At 47.0% G+C, this 17,189-nt stretch overlaps 2 protein-coding genes across 3 annotated transcripts in view; one reads left to right on the plus strand and one right to left on the minus strand.

Annotated features, from left to right (window-relative positions):
* ABCC2 (ATP binding cassette subfamily C member 2) overlaps window positions 1-5,679 on the minus strand; it is a 125,729-nt gene extending 120,050 nt beyond the window's left edge. Inside the window, exon 1 of the mRNA XM_062610405.1 lies at window positions 5,668-5,679. The gene's annotated coding sequence lies outside the window, so the exon portion shown is untranslated. The remainder of the gene's footprint in view (window positions 1-5,667) is intronic.
* HPSE2 (heparanase 2 (inactive)) overlaps window positions 1-17,189 on the plus strand; it is a 110,141-nt gene that overhangs the window by 4,084 nt on the left and 88,868 nt on the right. Inside the window, exon 3 of one of the 2 annotated variants that reach the window (XM_062610420.1) lies at window positions 8,873-9,034. The exons of the other annotated variant lie outside the window; for it this stretch is intronic. Coding sequence (XP_062466404.1) covers window positions 8,873-9,034 — 162 coding nt within the window. The remainder of the gene's footprint in view (window positions 1-8,872; window positions 9,035-17,189) is intronic. 2 annotated transcript variants of the gene reach the window in all.

The raw sequence follows: 17,189 nt of genomic DNA on the forward strand, positions 1-17,189 counted from the left end.
CCAGCATTTATTTTCTGAAATGTCTTCTCTAAGCTTCAGTGCCATGGGAGCAGGGAAGAAATCAGGGGGCTCAATTAGTTACAAAGTCAGGAAATAATTAGAAGATAAATCAGTGCATGTCTAAGTTTTATATGTCACCTTAGCGATTTTTAGTGATGTGACAAGTGATAGCTCAATTGTTTTCTGCTTCAAGTGATTGTCTTTTTGCCTGTTCACCCTGTGGGTGCACTCAGACCTCCAGCCTGGGACCCCATCGCCTGGATGCTCTTTGCAGCCCAAAGGGTGCTCCTATGCCTTGTGTTCCAATATGGCCTGTGCATAGATGGGGAGGGAAGGGCACACCTTATGTTTTTCTTGGATGCAGCAACTCAGCAAGATGAAGGACCAAGAGGTGAAGGGCACATGTACAAGACTGCTCAGAGGACAGCAGTTACTAGTGAGTAATTCTGTGTGTAGTATTCATGTCACAGGCAGCTGCACTTCTCTGCACAGGCCACCCCAGTGGGGCCATCTCAGGCATTCAACAGGGCTGCTTTGCAGCATCCTTCATGGATCCTCTGCCCTGTGACCATGCTTGCTGGAGTTTGAATCAGTCTGTGTGCAGGGGTATTTGTGTTGTACATCCCACTCTGTCACCCCATTTCCCTCCAGACCAGGTACTCCTTCCTCACTGCTACCTTTAATTGCCTTTTCTATCTCCATAGTGCCCCATCTTCCTGAAAATCGGTCCTCCTCAAAGATTCATGCTATTCTTTCCCTTACATTTAAAATGATGGTTATTTCCCTTTCAAACTGTTACAGCCATGCTTACCTCCACCTTCTGAAAACTGCCTTTATCTAGAAATGCTTTTGGGTTCACCAGCCCATCTTTTTCTCTCCTTTCCTCCACAGAGACCGCGGGTGCTCTCTGAGGGTTATAGTAGTTGCTTTTGACTTGTATCTAAAATGTACTTAATTTTTCTGAAATAAGGTGTTTCCTTTAGGCTTCAGGGTCATTATTTTCTCATACAGTTTCTTCCTGGAAGCACAGACCTGGAAGTATTGTGCAATACCAGGTGTGTGCAGTGTCTTCCCTTTGTAACTCTCAGCAGCCTCACCCCAGTCCAGACCAGTCATGTTTGGGCAGTAAAGGTAATAAAGTGATGAGTGATCTGTGGTGGCAGCCTGTGATGCCCATGAAGAGGGTGCATGTGGCAACTTGTTTCAGTGCTGCATATAGAGCTGGCACAGTAACTTCATCACCCACTGGCAGATTCATCTGTACCTGACAGAGCAACTTTTAACATTGATTGCCTGCAATGAATGGTTTAGGTGAGCTGTAGGGCAGTCCCTGTTGATGGTAGCATGGCTATATATATCCCCTGAACTTTGCTAAATATAAAAAGCATAAATATTAAATGTGACTAATCTATTATATTAGCAGTGTACTCCAGGTGGCCGCTATCCTGTGCTATCCCTATTTATGTGGTCAGTCCTGGAGTCCACCCTGTTTGGATATATCATTGGCCAGCCTGAGGTCTGTTAGAAACAGCAGTTTAACTTACGTCAGGCTCTGTGGTACCAGGAGGTGGGGCTGTGCCAGAGACTTTCTGACATTTGATGATCAAGAGGTGCAACATTTTTAGCCTGAGAAACTTTTCTGTCCCTTAAATGGTGTTTATGTGCCCTGCTGATTTTTAAATTCACCAGCTGTGCTGAGAGTTGTGCTTTGTCATCTGTAGATGTGCTTCTCTCCTGACATAGGCACATGTCTGACCCCTGAGCAGGTACCAAGATGTGTGGTCTCATGCTTGATCTATGTAATAGACCCACTTCTCTTTTTGCTGTTGGGTTGTCTACTAAGCAACCCTTTTTACCTGTCCTTTCAACTGCCTCACACATGCCAAGGACCAATTTGGCCTAAGGAATGGGACAATAAGAAACATTGGTCTCCATGAAAACAGGCTTGAGCAGCTCCCTTTGGGTGCAAATGCACAGGGCTACTTGTTTGCTCAGGCTGTAGTTGCTGGTACAAAACCTCTTCTGTAGTTGGACTTGTAAAAACCTGATTTGTGTGCTGCTCTGGAGCTTGGTGTTGGAGTGTTTTGTGTGGTGTGGAGAGCTGGTGTTGGTTCAGCAAGGGATGCTGCAGGTGCTGTCTCAGAACCCAGACCCCAGTTTGGAAGCTCTCTGCTGGTGCTACAGCACAAGTTTGGTGGCATAAACCTTGCTTAGAGTTTACCCCTGTTCATGTGTGCTGTGAAGGAATGCTCAAGGGAAAACCAGAAGCTGCTCTTAGTAGGAGTTCTTCAAAACTTGTGCTGGCCCAAGCACACAGTTTCTCCATTGTGTCCCTTTGTGTAGCCCGCTGTGTTTGTGTGACTGAGGAGAGACCAAAGGACATACCACACACAGCCAGTATAGCCCTGTATGGGTCATGGCAGGGAGAAGGGAAGGGCAGCACATATGCATGCTGTAGGTAGTGCGTCAGAAAAGTTTCTGAGCTGAAGTGCATATGGACAACACATTTCAAAAATACTCTCTTAATTGCTGGTAAGTTCCTTCTGTTTTGTCTCCTTTTTTGGAGAGGAGAGTGGGCATCTGGAAAACTGGCCAATTACCACAGGAAAAAAAAATGGAAAAAGACATGTTTCTTAAGCCTTCCATATTAGTCAGGAGATTTTGCTGTGTAGTGTGGGAAACTTCACATCATGCTGTGTAATCCTGGCATAGGTTTTTCTGGGCATCCTTTCAGTCTGGGATCTGTTCCTTCAGATGCCTTCAGGTACCTGGCACTGCAGCTAAACCTCAAGTTTTGTGCAGGAGTGAGAACGTTATTTCACTCTTGCTCAATCTGTATTAGCTGGCAGCTTCTAGGATGTTGTGGTTTTAGAATCTGTGAGGGTCTTGGGTGTCTTGGATTTCTGCCACCAAAAGGGTTGGAGCCCATGCCCTCTTTTTGTTCTGTGTTGTGCCCTTCTGCTGCTTCCCTTGTGTTGGCTCTGGCACATTTCTTCTGATCCTCTGCTAAGCCATCAGAAAGGTAATTCAGGAAAAGGAAGGCAACAGTTTTACTATGAATTTAGTGATGAGGATCATGGGGTCATTATGGAGTATGAGGATACCAGACCAAGGGAGCGTTGTCGCCATGTGGCTGGGACTGCCCCTTTGCCTCCACCAGCTCATAAAATGTTGCAGCAGATGTTTCTGAATGAAGAACCATCCTATTGCTCCCTAAAAATGACCAAACAAGTTTTCATTTATTCAGGGATTCCCCTTTTGTTTCTGGTCACTCAGAGTACCTTTTTGGTCTGCCCTCAACAGTTTAGGCATCTTCCTTTCGGAGCTTCCAGAGGAAACAGTTGGGTTTTTCACCTTCTGAGTATTTAAAAAGCAGCTCCTTTGGGAAGGCTGCAGCATTTTGGGCATTGGAGGCTCTTTGTCCTCAAGATGAGTAGATCCTCTGATCTTCTTCAGTTTTCTGGGGTTTTCCAGATCTGGGGCTGTTCCACACCTTGGCATAAGCTCTGAGGCAGCCTCCTGCTCTCTATTTCCCAGGGCTCAAGGCTACATGGAAGGAGCTGCAACCTGCTCTACCTGGCAGGGATTTCTGTGTAAGGAGATACAGCCCTTAGCTGCTTCCTCAGAAGAAATGATAATAATAATAATAGTAATAGTAATAACAATGCTGTAGAAATCACCTTACAGAAGGTAAGGGAAATGCTGCCTATGCAGGAGAGACTTTCAAAGATGGCCTCTCTATCTCCACTTTTTGTTTTTAAATTTCAAACTATTTTGCTATAATCATGCCTGGAAATTGCTTTAATAACTACAGGAGATGGTGCAATCAAACAGCTAGATCCTGATTTGTTAGCTATTTGCTGGTATATGGGTGAGGCAAAAGATTTCTATTGTTACATGTTTGATTATTTGTAATAACAATCCTAAATTCTCTAAAAACCATTGCATATTTTTGCTAGTTCAAAGCTTCTTTCTGTGCTACATCTTCTTTGCATGAATCACTTCTTATTCATAAGATGCTGTGCAAAAAAAAATATTTTCTGGCTTTCATGACAAAAGAAATAGGGAATTATTACATATGAAACACATGATTTATGGTTTTATATAGGGGGAAATAAATTGTGAAATTCATTGTCAGGGAGTTTTTCCCAGCTAAGAGAAAGGACTGAAACTAATGTGTCAGAAATCTGCCTATTGGAGACAGACATGCTGAGGATGTGTTTTCTGCCTGAGAAATCTTCAGGCTTTCTAGATAGAAGTTGTGTCCCCAATTCTACAGTCACTGGGCATTTTATAGTAATTTCAGAAGAAAAATCTGTTTTTTAAGCATTTTAAAATGTGTTAGTTTAAAAAGTAGATACTTTACAAGTTTGGCAACCTACAATTCATTAGAGTTTTGCCTGGTCACCCATTTAAACATCTGTTTAACTTCTGCATTAACACAACTAATATCTTACTTATTTATTTATTTATTTTTAGAAAGACTCTCGCAGTTTTGTTTGCATGCAATAGTTTTGTTTATGATTTTAAATTCACTTCCTAGGACTGCAAAGCTGAAGCAAACAGTCCCATTAAGAGGATGAGCAAACTCAGCTTGTTGTGTCACCATGGCAGTGGCGAGTGCTCAGTTCATGGATGCATAGAAAGATGCTACTTCAGCCTTCTGTCACACATCCCTTTGGCCATAGCCTTCTCCACGCAAAGCTTGGTCTGTGCCCTCCTCCCATCTCCCAGCTGATCAGCTGTAATAGTCTATGTCTGTTCTGTGACTCCAGTGACTCCTGGAAGGGAATTGCCCATGGACAGACGGTTGCATGAGCCATGGTGTGAGTGTTTGCACACAGGCCGTTGATGATGCTGTGTAAATTCCCATGTGCAGAAGCTCAATGCATGGGTCAGGGAAGCCCTCCCCAGCAGGCAGCTGGGAACTGTTTTGGTGTTCTGTGTGCTGTCCTGGAGGTTTCACAGCTTGGGGAGCTCTGGCCTAGTGCTGGAACCGTGGGAAACGGGTAGTGAAACCCCTTGGTGCCGGCCACTCACAGGAAAGTACTGCTAGAGCTCAGCTAGTCCTGACGTGGGCATCTTGCCCTGGGATGGGGCTGCTGTGCTTGTGTCACTCCTGAGGGGTGCTTTAACCTGTTCTTAGTAATTTCAGTCGGTAGATTCGGTGACTTCTGCAGGCGATGTGTATGTAAGCTGTGGAGATGTGTAGATCCCAAGGCGGGACGGAGAAATGCACAGGCCCTCGGAAACAGAACAGCCTTTGCCAAGCGACATCCTCCATCCAGGGCTCTGCAGGAGCCCGGCACCTCGGCGGGTGGGGAAGGGTGGCGGGGGGGGGAGCCCGGGCCGGTCCCAAGGCGGGATTTCCCGTCGGTGCGCCGGTGCGGCCGCCAGCCGCAGCTCACCTGACCGCCACACGGGTGTGCTCCCGCCATACCGCACGGCGGCTGCCGGACCCGGGACCCGTGCCGCCGCCGGGCCGCCCCGGAGAGCCGCGCCGGGGGTCCGCGGCCGTGCCGCCTCGCCGGGAGGCTGAGCTGGCCAGGGTACTGACCCGGCACGGCCCGGGTCCTCTCGGGGCAGAGCTCGCCGTCTGCCGTCTTGGGAAGCCATGTGGCATCTTCTGGGGCTCCTGCATCTGGAGTTCTTCTTTCGCACTTCTGGCAGCAGCTGCTTGGTGCTTGGTTTCGTGTTTTGCTGGGTAGTTTAACTCCTATTTCATTTATTTATGTATTTATTTGTTTTCCACTGATGTTTGGGAAGGCTGTGTGTCCTGAAGTTCCTTCTCGAGAGGCTGCTCTGTCATAGAATGTTTTGGGTTGGAAAAGACCTTAAGACCATGTAGTTCCAAGCCCCTTGCCATGGGCAGGGACACCTTCCACTAGACCAGGTTGCTCAAGATCCCATCCAACCTGGCCTCGATCGCTGCCAGAGGTGGAGCATTCAAAGCTTCCCTGGGCAGCCCGTTCCAGTGCCTTACCACTCTCACAGTAAAGAATTTCTGATACCTAACTTAAATCTCCCCTGTTTAAGTTTGAAGCTCCTCCTGTCCAGTGCCTCCTGGGTACCCTCCTCCTTGAATGCCTTGTGTCTGTCTCTTTTTCTGTCTCATCCTTCCAAGATTTGAGGGCTGCAGGCTCCTTGCTGGCTGTTTCCCCCAGGTTACTCTTGCTGAGATTTCCCCCAAGCCTCCAGAAGCTGTGGCTTGCCGCCCCTATTCCCTTGGTGCTGCTGGCTCAGAAGAGTGGTGCAGAGGTGCTCTTGTCTCCTCCCCTGCGTGTAATACAGCTGGGTAGGATCTGGATGACCAGGCACTGAGTTCTTTGGGGAGCTCCATATCCCAGACATATTCCCACTGTTATGCTATAATGAATGTGGAGTCCACCTCAATTTTTAGATTTTGGGCAAGTTTCTTGTGTCCATCAATCTAAGTCAGGACCTTGCATGTGTTGCTTCTGCTTCCTGAACATCTGCAGTGGCAGCTCTCTGAGGACCCCCTGAAGCTGACTGCCAGAGAGTGCCCCACTTTCTGTGCCTTCTCCCAGACTTTCCCAGGGATTTGTATTAATGTCACTTTACTTCCTTGTGCTAATCCCTATCACAGCAACTCCATCACCTAAGGATAGGACTCCAAATACTGCTTCTGATCCTCACTCCTGTATGAGGTTCCCTGGCCTACCCTTTGTTCCCAGACACAGCTGACAGGGCACACAGGCACACCTGTGTGTTCGTTGTGACCTGTGGTCCCTGAAGATGGAGGTAGGGATGTCACACAGGACCTGCTGCCACATCCCCTTGCACTCTCCAAGGTGCTGTCCTGGCCCCTGGCAAGGAGGGCAGAGACCCTCGTCCCAGGCCAATGGTTCCTTCACATTAGCCCTGGTTTAAGTTTTGGGAGCCTTCCATCCCTTTCAGGAAACAAACTTGGTTTGACCCAGCCTGGACTCCTTTCTAGTAGTCTGAAGATAGTTGGAGACATTGTATTGGCCATCTAGTTTCAAACCTCTCTGCCTCTCAAGTCTTCTCCTTCAGGGCCTCCTTGATGTGTTTTGCTCCATTTTGCATTGGGGGTGGGAGGGTGTACAACTGTTGCATTCAGTTTTGTTGAAAAGGAAGTCCATCACCACGAAGGTGAATGACCATTCATGAGCCCCAGGTGATACCAGTAGCTGTAGCAATAGCCTTTGTGATGTGGGAGAGTGATAATGTTATGTTTCTCAGTCTTCAGCTGTCCAATATTTCATATAACAGGGGTTCAAGATTGTATCATTCATTAGTTGGGCAAAGTTTGGGTAAGACCAAATTTTACTCAGTGTTTGCATAAGACATTGTGCACCAAAACCACATGGCTCTGTATGTGTGTACTCATTCTGCAAAGGAACATTATCCCTTCCTCTTGCTCCATCTCATCTCTCCAAATCGAAGCCCCTGTGGTAAATGTGGAAACACTGAGCTGTATTTTCATGCTAGTGGGATGCTTCCCTGTCTCCACTCCTGAGTGTACTAGCTGTGCATGGCAGACAGAACTTGTGTCCCAAACTACAGACCACAGGTGCTTTAATGATAATGCTGTTCTGAGTAGTCTTTTTTAGGCAGGCTTTAGAGAAGCTGTGTTAATCCCAGACTACACAGTGAAGAGACAGAGCACAGCCTGGGCAAGACAAGCGTAGTGATTCTAGGATGAGGCTCAGAGACAGGAAGATGATGTGACTTCCAGCCCTCCATCCCATGTTTGGAGGGTGTTCCTTGCCAGCCCAAGACATAGCACAGCTAAGCTTAACCTGAGGTTTGACACCTTGAAAGAAAGGAGCATGACTATTGGAAATAAATGTGTTGTTCCTTGTTTGCGTGACAATAGTGGAGCTGGAGGGTGTATGTGGAGCAAGACTTCTGACAAGAAGCTCCTTCTGAAACCTCTCACTGGATAATAATAAATGTAAATAAACCAAGCAAAGCGCAACCTCATGATGCAGAGGGTGACCTCATGCAGTGTGGTGGAAGAACTCCAACTTCCACCCTTCCTTATCAGTGCTGGCCGCCTAAAGTTTTCTAGGAGTTAGAGACAGCATATGGTGCTTGTGGAGCTGAGCATGTTACAGAGCTTATTAAACTCAGAAAGGGACCTTGCAAGGACTGCTTTGCACCACTTGTCTTCTCTTTAGACTGAACAAATCTTACTAATTCTTGTCTGCCCTACTACTCCCATCTTCCCATTTCTCCACAGATGAGTAGTTCTAGGAGATGGAATCTCATATTCTTATTTCACAATGTGACTTCTGAAATGCAGCTATGAGGGGAAAACAATTGTTAAATAATCCTCCTGTCTTGTGAATTGAATGTCAGGAGTGAGAAGGTTAGAGTTAAAAGTCCTGCTGACATACTCTAGCTGTGATATCTGCAGTGAGAATAAACAAGGCGAGAACAAGGCTTCTTCATCACCTCTTTGACAGGCAAGGGTAAATGGAAGCCGGGGTCGCCAGAATGGGATTTGGTCTTTTCTCATTATTTACTGTCAAACTCACCAGTAACAGGGTTGTAATATAAATGTTAGGAGACTTTTGCACCCTCCTGCAAGGGAGGAGTCACCATTGTAAGAGATAACTGCTAGGCAGGTGAAGGATGGAAGGGCCAGTAGGTCATGTGAACATATTGAAGTCAATGACTTGAGCTTTCTGTGGGAGAAAAGGAGACTTGAACAGAGGAGGTTCATTGGACAGGTGGATCCAGAGGTTTTGGACCCCTCTTTTGGGTTGCTCGTGCTGGGTGATGGTTGTGTGGCTGTCATGTTGGCTGGTGCTGATCCAAGCGTCTGGTGAAAATGGAAGCTGAGGTTTGGCCATCTCCCTTTTTTCTTTCCCTTTTGCTGTAGACATTGTTCGCAGCGACATTGCCCTGGATAAGCAGAAAGGCTGTAAGATCGCCCAGCATCCTGACATAATGTTGGAGCTACAGAGGGAAAAGGCAGCTCAGATGCACTTGGTTTTGTTAAAGGAGCAGTTTTCAAACACATACAGCAACCTCACATTAACAGGTAAGGCTGCAAGACCAGCTCTGGAACCAGGAGCTGGGCTAGTTCTTCTAACTCATAGGTGTGTTAAAACCCTCGGGTGCTTCACCTCTGTATGAATCAGCATCTCTCTGGCTGCTCCTGTTTCCTATAAAGATTACTGGGTGCTGGGAGGGAAAGGACCTGCAGGGGCTTGTGGTGGACTCATAAGGCCTCTGTGGCTGGCACTCACACAGACACTCCGGATTTGGTGCCCCTGGACAGAACGTTTTCTACGGTCTGACCTAAGCAGAATACCACAGCACGTGAAGTGCTGGAGAAATCTCCCTGCTAACTGTTCACGTCGATGGGGCTGCAGCAATTACTAAATTTGGAGTCCTTTAAGCTGCAGCTGATTTTTTTTTTCCTTTCCAGAGCATGCACTTTGTGTGAACCCAGTAAATATTAAAGAGCAAATATAAAGGGATAATGGCCCAGACAGAGATGAGAGGATACTCTTTTCCTGGCAACTGTTTGTATTATCCAGGGAAGAGAATCTAAAAGGATGGAGGAGGCTGCCACATTTTGGATACACATTTAATGGTGGTTGTAAAGGACTGATGTCTTCAGGCAGTAAGTGGGCAGAAGGATGGGATCCCAGCAGCCAGCAGTGTCCTTTCATAGCTGTTCGCCTTATCACTACAGCTGGATGAGCCGCAGACGATGGGAAGGAGGAAGAGACTAATAAATCAAACAAGATCCCTTTCTCCTCTTGCCGGGTCCCTTTCCTGTGAAGGGCAGGGAGGCATCTGACTTTTGTGTGAGGGAAGGCCCCATGCTCTGGCTGGGGAGGAGATGGCAAGCCCTCCCCTGCTGCTGGGCTGGGAGAGGTGAGTGAGTACTGTGCATCCTGCCCTCCCCCCCAACTCCCCCCCCCTCCGTACCCCCGCCATCCCTAATTCAATGCCCTGAAGCCAGCATGGGTCTGCATCCTCACCAGTGCAGCAGTGAGCTCTGGCTGTCCTGGGGACACCATCGGTGCTGGACCTCTTGGGGACCCTGCAGAGGTGGGATGGCAGTACCAGGGCTGGCAATGGGCTCAGCCCAGAGAAATGGTGGGCATCAGGGCCACGAGTATGGCTGAATCACTTCATTCCAGAAGGCACAGCATTTAAATGGGATCCTCAGAGCCGTTTCTCATTCTCTGTAACGTAATCCACTTGGCTGTTTATTCCCAGTACAACTGCTGGAATCAACATTGTCAGCTTTTCCCCTGACAACTTGCTTACTTTCCACTAAACAAACTTCCCTCGAGAAGAGAAGCTTCTCTCCCCTATCCTCCTTCCCTCATGGCTTCAAAAGCTCTCTGGCATTGCTCACATTTTTTTACAGAACCTGCAGAGCAGAGGTGCTACCTGGTTATCAGCTCAGCTCTTAGCCTTTCCAAGTGTGTTTACATGATAGTTCAGAAGGTTTTAGCTCTAACTCTCCAGTGGGGAGAGAGCAATTTCACTGCAATATTACCCAAAGAACTATTTTAATGTCCTTTAACTCTCTTTGAATGTGTGCAGAGCAACTTCATAATTGTTATGAAGTTTAATCTTTTATTTCATAGACATAGTCTGAGAACATGGGCTCTAGACAGCTAAGCATAATATTTAACTGGAACTCTACTAACTTGTGTAAATATTTCCCTTCTCCGTGATGGATCTGGTGTTTGGGGTGGGCAGAGGGGGTTGTACATCTGTTGCAGAAGGGCATTCCTTACCTTCAAGATTCAATCAGGCAGAGTTTGCTTGAGGACTTCTTTTGGTTCTGCACAGTCCTTCTGTACAATGCTGCAGGGAGTCCCCAGGTTGCAAGGTGAGGTTCAGGAGCAAGGATCCAGACCTGGTTGAGGGAGGGATGGTGAAGAACTCAGTCTGTAGGGATAGATAATCCGGGGCATCCCTGAGAAGAGGGTTTCCTCCTGGAGGTCTGTGTCCAGGAATCACTTGGCCTCATGCAGTACAGGTACTGTGGATGGCCTGCAGCACTTTGTGTCCAACCTAGACTGGAGCAATGATTATTCAACCCCACACCTCTGTGTAAGAGGAGCACCTCCTTCTGCTGGTTCCTGCAGCGCTTTAATTGTACCAAAGAAATGCAAATGGAGTTCCTTACCCAAAATCATGTAATAATAAAGGTGCTTTATGATGGAATAGCTACTCTAGAAGTGCTTGGGAGTAGGGATACCACCGTGAAAAATCTTTATTTCCCTGCTACCACCACTACCACTGTAGTGATTTGGTTTAAAAGACCCTTCTCTTCCTCCTCCTCCCAGATGTTACGGTTATATGAACAACTTGAAAGAGCCTCCTTGAGAGTTCAGGCCTCCCACACTGCTTGCAAATGTGGGCAAGTGATACTGCCATCAAACTTCCACGCAGAATCCTCATGGCTTTAAGAATGACAGCTCTTAAGAGTGCAGAGTGTGTGATTCTGCAGTCCCTATGGCACCGGTGTAAATTAGGGGCTTTTTCAAATCTGTTCACCAGTTGCACATGTCTCCCAGTGTGCTCCTTATCTCAGCGATCAGGCAGGCTTATGGTTTTGCACAGGGATTTAAGCTGCTCCCAGCAGCAGGTACCTCCAAGGTAAGAGGGTGTCTTAAAATGAAATGTGTTTTTTTGTGCTAAGACACAACTGAGACTGAGTGAAACCAGGCAGTCTTTCTGGCTCTCGTTCCTCCCAGAACACATGTTAGGCTCTGGCTTAGGCCACTTTGGTTTCTCCAGGCAAGTATGAGCTTTCCTCGGCTCCTGTCTGCAGGCTTCTCTTGCATCTTGCATTTGCTTTCTGTACGTGATCTTTCTAGGCTTACCAAGCCTGTCTCACTGAGATGAGTGATAGTCTTTGATCTGTGACAGTACTATTTAAATGCTGTATAACATTTTGAGGCTTATTAATCTTTGCTGTTTCTCCCTTGCTGCTTGGAGATAGGTATCTCATTTCACAGATCATCATCTCTGATGCTCTCTGTAGTAGAGCAGGGATAGAGTACATAGCATTTCCTGCTCTCCACTGGGAACTGGCTCTCTCAGCTCAGCCTATAGTGGGATAGGGAAGGAGGAGGAGAACTCTTTCCCTAGAAACACTTCTTTGCTCCTTCCCAGTCAAGTTAGGTAATGCAAGCAGTGATTCTTTTGTGGCTTATGTTTGCTGGAGTAAAAGAGGCAATCATCACAGCAGGCGCCCTCCTTTGTAGCCCTCAGGAGAAATGTCCAGGTGACAGGAAGGTGATTTTGGAGCCCTGGAGCTGAGGGGTGAATGCGCGGTGCTGGGCTGGCAGCAGGTGAGGTGTGAGGAACTGCCCGGGGCAGCGGAGACACAATGTTTTAGGGAGTGAGCCTGTGGGGAGTGCAGCAGCAGCAGGCAGAGCTTTGATGGGTTGAATCTGGATCCCTCCATCTTCGGTGCCAGTTTGGGCTGGGTTAATGTACTGCATTTGTACTTCAAGAGACAGGATACCTGCAGGTTTCTGCACTGTAATTAACTAAAGCCGGTTAAGGCAAATGGAAGAGGGAATTGGTCAGCTCAATAGACATATGCGAAAAACTCTCCCCTTCCCCCGTATTTACATGAAGTGTTAAGTGTAACTGAGCTTCCCAGGATATAAGTATGAACCATACATTTCCCTCTGGGAGTTCCCATCCTCAGGAAACAAATAGTGCCCCACTTATTCTGAACAATGGAGAAACATCCCTTCTTTCTGCTCTACCTTCTGCCTGAAGCTATAATTCAGGATTACTTCACTGCATCAGGAGACTAGTGATGACGGCTCTCCAGGCCCTTTTATCACACAGCATTTGCACTGAAAAGCTGGTGAGGCAACTGCAGGGTATGTGATGGGAACCCTCCATCCTGTCACATTATGAGACACAGCCTCTAAAAGCAGTGGTTAAGGGAGGAGACCTTCCCCGCAGAGTACATGATGCTCCCATTTGATCCTCTGTGTTCTCACCCTGTTGGGAGTGTTAGCAGGGGGTTTCTTCCAGATGCAATCCAAGCGACTTGGGGGAATTAAAATCAGGTGGGATTTGCAAGGAGCAGAGCTGAGAGCTGACGAAGAGCGCATTTCACTGTCTGTGTCCAACATTGCAATGAGGTGGTTTACACTGACATCCCACTGTCTCTGTTAAGATCATTAGATAACTCTGCCATAACAGCAGCTGTGAGCTCTGTCTGAGGCTTTCCTTGGAAAAGTCTACTCTTGGAGATGCTAGCAGCCAGGCAGAGACCCTCTTCATCCAGGGTAAGTGGTATGGGTGCGTGAGGTGGTGGTTACAGAGCACACCAGCTCTTCCCAAGTGAGAATGCATAATGGTGGGATGAGTGGAGCAAAGCAGGGTGTGGGGGAGCAGTGCGTGTGGCTACTGTAGAGCAGCCATGTGTGGGGCAGCACAGAGCAGGGATGAGGGCAATTGTGTCTGCATGATAGGCTTACAAGATGCTGCCCCACAGAAATAGGTTTTTCTTCTCTCCTCAGATACAGTGGGAGCCACAGTTGTGCTTGTTCCTGAGCAGAGAATCACGCAGCTCAGGTCAGGCACCTGTGACATTTGTGTTTCCTGCACTTGTGAGCCTCCCCAAGTGGTTTTGTAATTCCTGCTGAATGCTGTGACTCTGGCAGATGGTGGTCCTGGAGCAGGACACATCCATGGGGCCTGGGACCCGGCCCATCGGGCACTGGGTCAGGAGGGGACTGTGACTCAGGGCTGCCCTCACAACGTGCAGAGAGCAGAGCACAGAACTGGGTGTGCTTTGGGTGCTGGGCTGAGGGGTAGAAAGCCTGCTTTCTAAACTTGCTGTTGCTGGAGTTTTACCCAGAGATACGGTTTTATCTCCAGTTACAGCCAACTCTATGGGGCTGGAGGGGGAAGGACCTTGTGAGATGGGACCTGGGAAGGTTGTTGCAGAGGTAGGTGCAGCCTCCTTGCCTTTTTGGCAGCTTGTTCGGGATCAGCAACCTAAATGTCCTGTGCTCTGTACAGCAGTGATAAGTATCATAGGTGTTTTACTGGGTGCTGCTCTGGGGTGGTCCGCACTGTGCTTGCTCTCCAGCATTCCTTCAAGGAGAGTGCTCTCTGGGGCTGTGTAACAGGCCTGTGAGTGGCTTTTGGATCAGGCTGTCTGCCTTTCTATCTATCGTACCCCTTATGTTATACACGATATCTACAGCATTGTGCAAAATAGATCTGAAAAGGACCTCAAGAGGGCATCTTCTAGCCTTTTCCATGACAAATCAGCTGTACCTGGTCTCTGCTTGGGAAAAGGTGTATAAGGAGAGGCTATATCTTTTATTTGACCAGCTGATACAGTTGGAAAAACAGACTTTGGGGGGCTCAAACCATTTGTCAGGGCTGAAGGAGAAAAAGCAACGTTTAAAGTTAAATACACAGCGAAAATGACTTCCCCGAGTTTGTCTCCTCAATTAGCGCAACAGGGGGACAGGTGGAGGAGTTGTGTCAGGAAGGGGAAGAGAATAACGTCATCAGCTCCTATGGGGAAAAAGAGGGGGGGTGAGAATCATGGTGAAACACTTGGGGGGTTCCTGGGAGGAAAGGACCAGGAAAATTGTAATATGTCATTAAACCAGTATCTGTACTGAACCTGTGGTTAATGAGGATGGTTTGCAAGTGTCTTGTGAGACCTCGGGATCAGAACTGAGGAGATGGTGCTGGGAAAAGTAAAGGGTGGAAAACAATCTCTTGTAACTGAGTGTTTTTGTGCCATTATCAGTTGCTCATATGAGTTCATTCTCAAGTAAAGTGCATGTTTGTTTTTACCACACAGTGTTCTGAGGGTGTTTGTTGCATAGCTGCAACGTGTTGTGTTCCTGGGCATGTCTGTGTGAAGCCAGCAGCTTGTGGGGGCTCAGCAGCCAGATATTGGCATTGCCTGGGTTGTGGGAGCACTGATTCAGATGATGTGGCTTTATCCTTGTTCTTAAACCTCCTGTGGTGGGAGTGACATACCTTCCTTGAGCAATCAGCCCTAGGGCATAATTATCTATATCATTACGGAGTTGGTGTTTTTAAAATCTCTTGCTTCAATTTAAGCCCATTAAGGCATGTCCTCTCCCGGTGGACATGGAGAGCAGCTTGCAGCACTCCTTTCCTCCTTGCAGAAATCTTTTACATACTTGAGGCTTGTTATCACGTTTCCCTGAAGACTTTTGTTCTCCATGCTGAACAACTGCCTTTCGTTTTCTCTTTCCCGATGGCCATGTTATTTTCAAGTTGAATGACACATGCGTGGTTGATTCTGCCTCTTGAGGTCCCTTTCAGTCCTCTTTAAAATCGTTTGTGGTTGTGTGTTTTGTTGGGGTCCCTTGGGCTCTCTCCACTTGGTCTGGGCTGTTTTTGAAGCACGTTGCCTTGAAACGAGCCCAGTATTGTAGCTGAGGCCCTTCTTCACTGAGAAGAGCAGCAGGGTTATTTCATGCGCCTTGTGTGTGACAGTCCTGTCTCTATGCCCCTATATAATCATGGAGTTTTTGGTTCAGTTTTGCTTGCTCATGCCTGCGCCTTTGTGTGCTGTTTCCCAGCCAGCTGTGTATTCCCCATATGGAATTTCATCTACACTATATTTTCCCAATTTTTTAATTAAAATCTTATATGAAACTGCAGGTAAAGCCTTGTGAAAGTAAACGTATAGAACATCTGTTCCCTGTGCCTCACATTTTGCTCTGCCAAAGAGAAGGCAGGTTACCTTCACATGGCAGGGCTGTTGCTTCCAGCCCTTCCTTGCAGATGGATTGTTCGAAGGTTTGTTTCACAATTTTTCCAGGAATTGGAGTTCTGTTGACTGTCCTGCAATTTCCTCGATTTTCCAACCTGTTGAATATAGCTGCTATATTTGCCTTTATCCGGTATTTGGAAACCTCATTTGTCTTCCAGAAATTCACAGAGATAGTTGCTGACGGACCTCAGCCCATTTGAAAACATCAAAATTCAGTAATTTTCATTCTGCTCATGTGCTACTATACTTACATTTCTATTCTGCTGTTTTAATTGCATTAACTTTGTGGTCTTTGTTATCCTTTTTCCTCAAGTCTGAACCAACAAAAGCATCGAACTTTTCAGCTTTAACTCTGCGAGTTGTTGGCTATTGTGAAACTCTGTCCCAGTTTATACCTCTTTGCTTCCTGAGACAGCTGTGAGCCAAACCCTGGGGATCCCCTGCCTTCTCTTACCCTAATTAGTAGTTTTACAACTCGTTGTGTGCTGACAGCATGTGTGTGTGTGTGAGAGAGGTCATGAAGGTGAATCTCTTTTTCAGGTGACACTCTCTAGTCTGTTAAGCAACACTTTGGCTTTCTCATTATCTGATTTGGTTATTGCTTTTGGAGCTGTGGGGAACATGGCTTCTTAAGAAAGTTCAGTATTTATTGAATTCAATTTACTGTCTGATTTAAGTAGCCTCACAAGAGAATATACTTTACAAACTGTGTATCTTTAAATAAGCAATTATATGTACATTGTAATATATAACGTCATTACCAGAACCAGCCAGTTCTGGGTACTGTGTAGAGAATAAAGAAAACACATAAACCTAACAGAAAACAGATTTTGGTGGAAGGGGGGAGGGTTGACACGCACTAACAGTTTTGGAAGGACTTGTGGCATGTTGAGTGGCATAAACCAATCTATTAACCTTTTCTCCCTGCTCAGGAGGTGATGAACTCTTTGCTCTGCCTCTTCCCACTGATGAAGTTATCAAATGTCTGCTCTTTACCACCACTGATCCCTACTGAGAGCAGTTTCTGTTGAACACTTGGCTCTTTCGCTCTGTCCCTCTTTCCTAGTGCTGTTCCTTTGTACTCATCCACATCAGCCTGATGGAGTTTCCATTTCTCCTCCGTGTGCTGCAAGCCGTGGAGGAGCCTGTGGTTTACCCTTGTCGTACCCCCACGCTTACCTTCACTTATCTTGTTGCGTATTTACAAAACACCATCTTTCCTGAACTCCCTTTTTATTCTGGATGAAGTCTCATTTGCCAGCCCTCTGAGTTCACTGAACTCTCAGTCCTTAGAGCACTGTTTTTACTCTGCTACTTCCCCCTTTATTCCTAACAAATACACTCTTTTGGGTCTCCCTTGCCCATGGTGCTTCCCCCCTCATGGTTTTTCCTGGTTTTTCTCCATTGATGGGAACCA

This window comes from Pezoporus occidentalis, unplaced genomic scaffold, assembly GCF_034315485.1.
Source record: "Pezoporus occidentalis ecotype Australia unplaced genomic scaffold, CSIRO_AGI_Poc_V1 ctg147, whole genome shotgun sequence".
Classification (NCBI taxonomy): Eukaryota; Metazoa; Chordata; class Aves; order Psittaciformes; family Psittacidae; genus Pezoporus; species Pezoporus occidentalis.